The following is a 10,000-nucleotide window of genomic DNA, read 5'->3' as shown; positions in this document are numbered from 1 at the left end:
ATAGAAATAATGCACAAGAAGCAGTTATATTAAAGTTCAGATCAGTCTGTTCATAATATGCACGAAATATTCAGATTCCAGCTTCTAATCACTAAAGACATCGTAGACATTATATGGAAATCTGATCCCATTTGAAATTAGGGAAGCCATATCAAAAGGATGTGAAGAACGTACACTTCTGCACTAACTAATTATTTATATCTTGTAAATTGGCAAAAAAAAAAAAGTGCAGGGCATCAGAATTTTTTTCTTCTTCTTTTTTTTTGTAGACTAATTGCCTCGCTACTTACGTCATCGTCGTTTGATTGACACGAATGATTTACTGCACTCATTATCCAAATGTCTACAGCCAGGACAGATTCTCACATTATGCACGCAGAGCTGTCAATCATCTACATACAGAAAATACTTAACAGCTTTTTTTATTCTGATTTCACTTCCATTATAATGGGGTTGTTATAAACAAACCAAAATCCACTTTTGAACGAGGACATGCTCCGGTTTGCTCGTCTACGTATATTCGGCCCGGGCCTTAGACGAGCACAAGGAAAACTCTGGATTTTTCTTTTAATACCAGATGTAAAAGAGACAATTACTCTCCAGCTACAGATCTTTCACTGTTCCATCCGAAAAATGTCTTAAAGAGATTTTACGCCTTAATTACAGACAGATCCTAGTGGTTTGTAGGTTTACAGCAACTTTTATTGGACTCTGTGTCTTGCTTTCTGATGCTATAAAAGTCAGTTCCATTTTTCATCATTTAATAGTGATTTTTAGGGCCTTGAATATAAGAGTCTCCATTGTCTTCGCATTCTTAGCCTTAAAATCGGAATTTTTTATGTATTGGTGAAGACCAAATGTCCCCAACAAGGGGGCGCACGGTGGCTTAGCGGTTAGCACGTTCGCCTCACACCTCCAGGGTCGGGGGTTCGATTCCCGCCTCCGCCTCGTGTGTGTGGAGTTTGCATGTTCTCCCCGTGCCTCGGGGGTTTCCTCCGGGTACTCCGGTTTCCTCCCCCGGTCCAAAGACATGCATGGTAGGTTGATTGGCATCTCTGGAAAATTGTCCGTAGTGTGTGAGTGTGTGAGAGTGTGTGTGTGTGGCCTGCGATGGGTTGGTACTCCGTCCAGGGTGTATCCTGCCTCGATGCCCGATGACGCCTGAGATAGGCACAGGCTCCCCGTGACCCGAGAAGTTCGGATAAGTGGTAGGAAATGACTTGTATTTAAATGTATTTGTATTGATATCTAATGAACAAGTCTGAGGTGACTGTGGTGAGGAAAAACTCCCTTAGATGGAAGAGGAAGAAACCTGGAGAGGAACCAGACTCAAAACCTGAAAGGAACCTCATCCTCATTTGGGTGACACTGAAGGGTGTGATTATAAACTGTTTTAAACACCGGAGAGTGATATTATGAATAATGTGTATTGATGAGGAGGTTTTTTTCCTTAAACACCACATGGAGTTGACATCCTCTGAAAATAAATAAATAAATAAATAAATGAATGAATGGATGAATGAATGAATGAATGAATGAAGCTGTGTGTTTATGTGTGTGTGCATGTCATGACTGTTTATTAGGGTTGTCCTGATATGGGCAAGCAGATGATTCTGTCTCTAAATGACCAGAGAAGTTCGGACAAGCGATAGAAAATGCATGAATGAATGAATGAATGAATGAATGAATGAATGAATGAATGAATGGTTACCAAGGTTACTGTCAAGGTTATGTTTAAGGTTGTAGATGTAGCGTGAATTAATAAGTACTGTATGATGTCACTGAGAGTCCACACAAGGATAAATATATGAGTGTGTGTGTGTGTGTGTGTGTGTGTGTGTGTATGTGTATGGGTGTGTGTGTGTGTGTGTGTGTGTGTGTGTGTGTGTGTGTGTGTGTGTGTGTGTGTGTGTGTTGTGCCTTGCTGTATAATTCATGGCAGTAGGTAGTCTCACGGTCCGGTGCAAAGCTTATCAGGGAAACACAGTGGCTATTTTGCCTCCTTGCCAACAAGCTGCTTTCAAGTACACACACTAAAAACAATAGCGAACGAATAGAGCTGCCAGTCTCTTGTCTTCAATCCTAAAAGAAAAAATGCTGTTCAATCCTAGACCAGCTGCACAGGAAGCTGTCCTGGTTTTGTGCATGAGAGAGAGAGAGAGAGAGAGAGAGAGAGAGAGAGAGAGAGAGAGAGAGAGAGAGAGAGAGAGAGACTTATCATTGTTTAACCCAGTGCACCCTTGTGGTTCACTGCACGCATTTGGGGTTATTGATCATTCCATTGAGGCAGATACATGAACCATTCATGACTTCCATGGACCAAAGCCTGAGCATCTCTCGTGTGTCTAGCGGCTGGAATTTTACTCGTACCGAGCAGCTTTATCAGTTCTGCTGTTGAGAAATTCAACTCGATATCAGACATACAACACACATTTTAAATCGATCCCTAATGAGAGTGAGGAAGAATGAGGAAGAAACTCAGAGAGGAACCGGACTCAGTTATTCATATTCCCTTTATACACTACAGCGACTTCTAATAATGTATGCTTGTGATTATTCATGGAATCATTTGCATTATTGTGTGTGTGTGTGTGTGTGTGTGTGTGTGTGTGTGTGTGTGTGTGTGTGTGTGTGTGTGTGTGTGTGTGTACAGGCCACGGATCCTGACTCCGGAGTGAACGGACAGGTGCGTTACAGGTTACTGAGCCACGCCGAACTCTTCCGGATCAGTGCAGATGGAGGCATCTGGACGGAGGTGGCTCTAGACAGAGAGCAGAGGGAGCATTATGAGCTGGTGGTGGAGGCATGGGATGAGGCGCTGGACCCCCGCAGATCTTCTATCACACTCTCCGTCACAGTGTTGGACATAAATGATAACAGTCCAGTTTTCTCCCAGCCATCCTATAGCATCAATCTGCCCGAGAACAACCCACCGCACATGGGCATCCTAAACCTTACAGTAAGTTTCTAACACACACACACACACACACACACACACACACACACACACACACTAAAGTCATTACAGTACGTTCTCCTCCTATTCTAATGTTTTATATAAACATCGACTGAAGCTCTTTGCGATCGCTCTGCCGCTCTGCCGCCAGCCACACCGCTGGCCGATCGCGCGTTTACGCACATTGACGACGAGCAGGGGCGGTTCTAGCGGCGGGGACACAGGGGCCTTGGCCCCTGCTGAAATCCGATTGGCTCCTGATCTGCCCCGTTCCATCAATCATCAATGACGAGAGCAACCGGAGAATTTTTCACAACGATCACAGATGCAATTCCATCCCCAAACAATAGGCGGCGCTCGAGCGTTTGAAAAAGGAATGACCTTCGAAATGTATTTGCACCGTACCGAATAAATTATTTTGTGTGCTCGAATGTACCCTGTACTTGGCCCCTGAATGTAACATGTGGCCCCTAAAAAAAAATCCTAGAACCGCCACCGACGACGAGAATCCTTTCTCCCGGAGCCTTCGCACCGAGCCGGATCATTTAGCCGCTGCTAACGATCACACACATTTCTGTATGAAAGCACCAGATTAAATTACGTCTCGTCTCAGACGTCTGATGAGAGCGTCAGATCTGTGAAAGTTGTAAGATCAAAGCCCTCCTCGGGCAGACAGGTTCGTGCTACCTGAAGGCTCGAGATAAAGCAATAAAAAAAAAACGAAACGCAATCCAGGATCAAATGTCCACATGTCGATGAAGAGAAGCAGGCAGAAGTGCAGGCAGATGATTCGACTTTAACTCTTCGAATCCATTTTTATCGTTCTTCCGTCCGTTAAAGCATTTTTTTCTTTCCTCCCGGATGCACTTAGTGATTTTAGTGAGTCTTTTTTTAATAGGAACTATTTTTATTCTACCATGCAAACCTTATTCTTTGTAAACTTTCTCCAAACGAATTTCGCTCCCAGGTTTTTGATATCGATATTCCGTACTCATGCCAGATACCGATCCGACTCTGTCAGATCATCGAGACTCGACGTTCCGTCTCTAGGTTATGAGAAATGTCACAGCCGTGATTGTAACGTGCCTCAAATCTAGCTAGCCGTGCGCTAGGTTCCAAAACGAGATGGGAAATATTTCAAATCCCGTCTGATGCCGGCGGCGTTTACGTGTTTCGGTATCAGATCGATGTGTGTCCCTAGAAATGAGAATTCAAATGACTTTGTGACCAGAGATTCCCGACTCCGTGTAAGACGGCGGCAGTATCGGAGCTATTCTATCCGTCCCTGTGTGGAATAAATATCTGAACTCGTTATCTCATTACCTCATCATCACATAGCTGTTGTTCTCAAATGTTTTCTCATCTGAGAGCAGGAATCTGGGCTTATCAGCTGAAGGCTATCACAGGTGTGTAATTGCTAGAATCCCTAGGTGCATGTGTGTGTGTGTGTGTGTGTGTGTGTGTGTGTGTGTGTGTGTGTGTGTGTGTGTGTGTGTGTGTGTGTGTGTGTGTGAGCCACTTCTTATACCGCAGTGACGAAATTATCATTCCATCGGTGACAGACCTCCAATGACACGAGCTGGGAGGCCTCGCAGACAGCCTTATCTTTTTCAGAGATTAGTGACCATTCTGTCTGTTTCATGCTCTCTCTCACACACACACACACACACACACACACACACACACACACACACACACACACATATGCTGAAAGCTTTCTGACGTTCTGAGCTGCACTAGGACTTTACCCCGTTGTCAGAGCTGCACTTCCTGTTTGCATCTGTGAGCTCTCTGGAAATCACTGTGTGTGTGTGTGTGTGTGTGTGTGTGTGTGTGTGTGTGTGTGTGTGTGTGTGTGTGTGTGTGTGTGTGTGTGTGTGTGTGTGTGTGTGTGTGTGTGTGTGTGTGTGTGTGTGTGTTTTCTACTCGTTTTATAAGTCAGATGAATTTTTTCTCTGATTTATTCCAGGTATTTTTTGTGACTCGGAACACTTTGATTTTGTACTTTTTTATAACATATGTATAACAATCAATAGCATAAAACATCCAAACTAAAGACAGGATAAAATTGTCTGTGGTTAGAATGAATCAGACTTTAAAGGTGCGGTCTCTGTTGTTTAAAAGCCAATGTTGACATATAAAATCACCAAAACAAACACGCCCCTAACCCAAACGGGTCCCACCCCTGTATCGATAGCTCCGCCCACACATACATACGTAACCCAGGCGACTAACGGAAAGAAACGTGTCTTTATCGTAGCTGAAGGGAAGAACAATACGATTGTAGATAAACAAACAAGCAAAAATGCCACACAAGCATAATGATGTAAAGGACAAAGGCATATATTAGTTCTGTGTAACAAAGCAAAACCAACGTTACTCACCTATCGAGAAGGAAAAAAGCGCCTCGGCGTCTTAAGTAAAGTCGGCCACATATTCACAGGTCGGAGTTTCCCGAGTCGATAACTCCTGAGCTAAACGCTGTTACTACACAAAACGCGGTTGTAGCTGCCTCTCTACATTACTACGATAGAAAAGAGGTGTTATTTGTGTAGTAACAGCGTTTAGCTCAGGAGTTATTGACTCGGGAAACTCCAACCTGTGAATATGTGGCCGACTTCCTGCTCCTTCAGTTCTCTCCAGCGCTGGAAAGCTGATCCTATATTAACACGTCCTACTTCTTGTCCTTATCGTAAGTCTTTCTTCTCTTTCTTTCTTTGTTTTTATCCTCCATGTCGATGTTAAAACCGCTTTCTGCTGATGTCACACACGCGCACCGAACACTCTCTCCGCCCGTATCGACAAGCCCCGCCCCTTTCTGCTCATTGGCTACACGTCTGTTTTGTATTTGTTTATTATTCGCCCCCGACTCATTTCTCAAAAATCGGAGACCGCACCTTTAATACTGAGCTCAGAACAATATATTTAGGACCAAACGGTAAACACCGTGAACAGCGATAAAAGTACCGAATAAATGAATAGCATTTATGATGTAATGTAAATATACAGAACCCTGTCAGATAAATAGCTACGCTAATGCATGACCGTGACTTATTAACATGTGCTAACAAGAGCTTAATGAGTAGCCATGACTTAGTAATGTATGGGAATGAGATCATTAAGTCGTGGCTATGAATTAGTAACACGAAGGAATGAGAAAATGAAGCATGGCCACATATTAATAAGACATGATCGATGTGTTGTGTCCCACAGCCGCTGTGCGTATTTACTATGTATATGAGATTTAGTTTCCAGCCCACACTCGGAAAATAAGCGACTGTTTTTTGTCAGATAATAAAGACTGATGGAAGTGAAGGTGGTTGATTTAAAAAATAAAGAAAGAAATAAAGGGAAGGAAAAAAAAACAGGTAAAGGAATGAAAGACTGTGGAAACAAGAACCATAAAGCTGAGCTATGACCGTGAGGAAATACACACAGGCAACAACAGGACAGACGTACAGGAAAACACGTAGACGTGCGATAGACGTGTGATATCATGGCTTGTTTGGGGGAAGTTGTGGCCTAATGGTTAAAGAGTCTGACTCCTAACCCGAAGGTTGTGGGTTCAAGTACCGGGCTGGCAATACCCTTGCCAGTGCCCTTGCCAGTGCCCTAGATAGATAAATGGGGCAGTTGTGGCCTAATGGTTAGAGAGTCTGACTCGTAACCCGAAGGTTGTGGGTTCGAGTCTCATGCCGGCCACGAATGAGGTGCCCTTGAGCAAGGCACTAAACCCCCACAACTGCTCCCCGGGCACCGCAGCATAAACAGATGCCCACTGCTCTGGGCATGTGTTCACGGTGTGTGTGTGTGCACTTTGGATGGGTTAAATGCAGAGATCGTATTCTGAGTCTGGGTCGCCGTACGTCACGTCACATCACTTTTCTCACCGGTGGTTCTATGACCCTTGTTTGTTTTAATAAAGATATATTTTCATTTCATATTTTCATTTTATATATAATCATACTTTACCTGGCTTTTTTTTGTTTTTATTGATGAAGTTTGTTGTGTTTTTCATTTTGACGTATTTCCCCCTCACTACAATACTGAGGTGTACGGAGACTCTTTTTTATCTACGTCCTGCTTTTTACCTGATATGATGAACAAACTGTTCAGTTTCTCATTGGCTTTCTATCGCCAAGCATCGAGCCCTAACATTGTAAAACAACAACCTTTCACGCTGTACACGTTTATCACCACAATGTGGAGTTAACACTGAAAAGAGCTGCTGTCTCTGCTTCAGTGGGGGGTTTCATTAGTCTGAGGGAAAAACACTAAACACTCTAAATACCAAGTGTGTTTTTCTCTGTTATAAGTAGGTTATAGAACGACGATAGATACATAGGCAGATAGATAGACAGATAGATAGATAGATAGATAGATAGATAGATAGATAGACAGACAGACAGACAGACAGACAGACAGACAGACAGATAGACAGATAGATAGATAGATAGATAGATAGATAGATAGATAGATAGATAGATAGATAGATAGATAGATAGATAGATAGATAGATAAAATTTGAGGTTCTCTTGCTTTGGATTGTATGTATATATATATATATATATATATATAACAAGGTACCTACTTGTTGGACTGTCTGTCTGTCTGTCTGTCTGATTACAGGCTCTAGACACAGACCTGAACTCAAACACCACCTACCGGATCAGGACACCAGAGGCCAAGAAGCTCTTTGATCTAAACCCTGTTACAGGAGAGCTGAAGGTGCTGCACACGCTGGACTTTGAGAAGCTTTCTCCTGAGGAGACCACACACACCTTCGTAGTGGAGGCAGTGGACAGCTCTGGCACCATGCCACCCGGTTCAGCCACCGTCACCGTCACCATCACCGTAAGCTTTAACTGTTCATTAAAAGACATGTTAATCGTCCGTGTAATAGATTTGTTCTTCCACTAAACAGTTCATTCTCATGCTTGCTTCAGTGAATAATTTCACCTCCACCTTCTTAAAGACCTGCTGCTGGAACCTCAAAGAACTGTTGTGTACTTACCCCAGGTCTCACTTATAGTCTGCTCCTAATGAACATCCTGTAAACACTCTACAGCATACAGTAACGAATTATAACTATACATACGCTATTAACCCTCTGCTGCAGGTCTGATATATATATATATATATATAAACCCCTTGTTACTTATCATTGTGCACATTAAGTTGTCTAATTTTCTAAATGCATTTATTTATTTATTTATTTGTTTATTTATTTATTTATTTAGGCAGATATTTATTTATTTGTACATCTATAGACAGATCACAGATAGATAGATAGATAGATAGATAGATAGATAGATAGATAGATAGATAGATAGATAGATAGATAGATAGATAGACAGACAGGTAGGCAGGCAGGCAGGCAGATAGATAGATAGATAGATAGATAGATAGATAGATAGATAGATAGATAGATAGATAGATAGATAGATAGACAGATAGATAGATAGATAGATAGATAGATAGATAGATAGATAGATAGATAGATAGATAGATAGATAGATTGATTAATTAATTGATTGGGCAGTTGTGGCCTAGTGGTTAGAGAGTCTGACTCGTAGCCCGAAGGTTGTGGGTTCAAGTCTCGTGCCGGGCACGACTGAGGTGCCCTTGAGCAAGGCACCAAACCCCCCCAACTGCTCCCCGGGCACCGTGTGGGTGTTCATGGTGTGTGTTCACTGCTGTGTGTGTGTGCACTTTGGATGGGTTAAATGCAGAGAACGTATTCTGAGTATGGGTCACCAAACTTAGACGTATGTCACTTCACTCACCACTACAGATAGATAGATAGATAGATAGATAGATAGATAATTCATGTTTAGTTACAGAGTCTTTATAAAAGTTTGACATTATTTAAAACATTGTTATATTACTGGACTGCTGAACGTTCTATATTCTATAAAACACATAAAGAATCACAACTGCTTTGTTGCTATGGTGATATATATGAAAGGCTTTTTGACCTGCTATTAAATCACGATTATTATTACGATTATTATGATGATTATTATGATGATTATGATTATTATGATTATAATTATTACTATTATTGTTGTTATTATTATATCCCCTTTCTGTGTGTCCAGCCCTAATACGCATTAACTGCAGGACATTAAAGCAGTGCATCAGTATGCTGTGTGTAAAAGTGACCATTCATTCTTAGTAAATTCTCCTAGTGCTGTGGCCTCCTGATGCCAAAGGATTCTGGAGATGAGACATCACACCCATGATGAATGCCAATTAGCCCTCAGTGAAGGGCAGCTGCTGGGTTTTAGTACCAGCAACTGAAAGAGAACACTGTTGAGATATATTTCAAGTAGATTGATATTCCTCGGGTCGTCCCTGCTAATTTTTCCTTCTCCTCAGACCCTCTTTCAATTCCGTTAATCTTAGCGTCCGGTACGGCTCGCTTCATCACCCGTGAATAAGATTAGCCGTATTTTTCTCCAAACTTCAAACAATGCTTGTCAAATTCTCATGATTTACCACATTCTCCTCACATGAAGTGATTTTTTTTTGTTCCGCCTGCCATCTGTTTGGCTTCTGTTCATGTCACGGGAGCTCCCCCTCGACTCGTCTCATCGCATCCACAAAGCCGTACTGCCTGCGTGCGGCGAGGCAGCGAGCATGTTATGTTCCCTTTAGTCTCAAAAGAACAGCTAATTGTCTTTGCAGATGAGTTCTGGGACTGTTTATTAATTTTCTCCCCTTTTCATGCCGTAGCTAATTGATAATTAGTTGCTGAGGAAAATGAGAAAGCACAAGTCCGGGCAGTCGATGAGTGTGTTACCTGATGCATGGAGGCTGAGTAATATCGGAGTGATTAAGATGTGATAGAGCCCCCGGGGTGCCGGTCCTGATGAGGAAAGCTATAACCACAAGACTAACACCTACAGAGCGGCTCGCTGCACTTCTATTTATTTATTTATTTATTTATTTATTTATTCATTTATTCATTCATTTATTTATTTATTTTTCTGTCTGTCTATCTGTCTGTCTGTCTGTCTGTCTATCTATCTATCTATCTAT

The 10,000-nt window shown here is 42.2% G+C and overlaps 1 protein-coding gene across 4 annotated transcripts in view; it reads left to right on the top strand.

Annotated features, from left to right (window-relative positions):
• The window catches only part of pcdh15b (protocadherin-related 15b), a 199,087-nt gene that overhangs the window by 113,251 nt on the left and 75,836 nt on the right, over positions 1-10,000 (top strand). For all 4 annotated transcript variants that reach the window (XM_047817912.1, XM_047817910.1, XM_047817911.1 and 1 more), the window contains 2 exons: positions 2,654-2,959; positions 7,586-7,810. In XM_047817912.1, coding sequence (XP_047673868.1) covers positions 2,654-2,959; positions 7,586-7,810 — 531 coding nt within the window. The remainder of the gene's footprint in view (positions 1-2,653; positions 2,960-7,585; positions 7,811-10,000) is intronic.

This window comes from Tachysurus fulvidraco, chromosome 8 (assembly GCF_022655615.1).
Source record: "Tachysurus fulvidraco isolate hzauxx_2018 chromosome 8, HZAU_PFXX_2.0, whole genome shotgun sequence".
Lineage (NCBI taxonomy): Eukaryota > Metazoa > Chordata > Actinopteri > Siluriformes > Bagridae > Tachysurus > Tachysurus fulvidraco.
The sequence above is the reverse complement of the archived record's forward strand: the minus strand, read 5'-3'. Positions and strand labels throughout refer to the sequence as shown.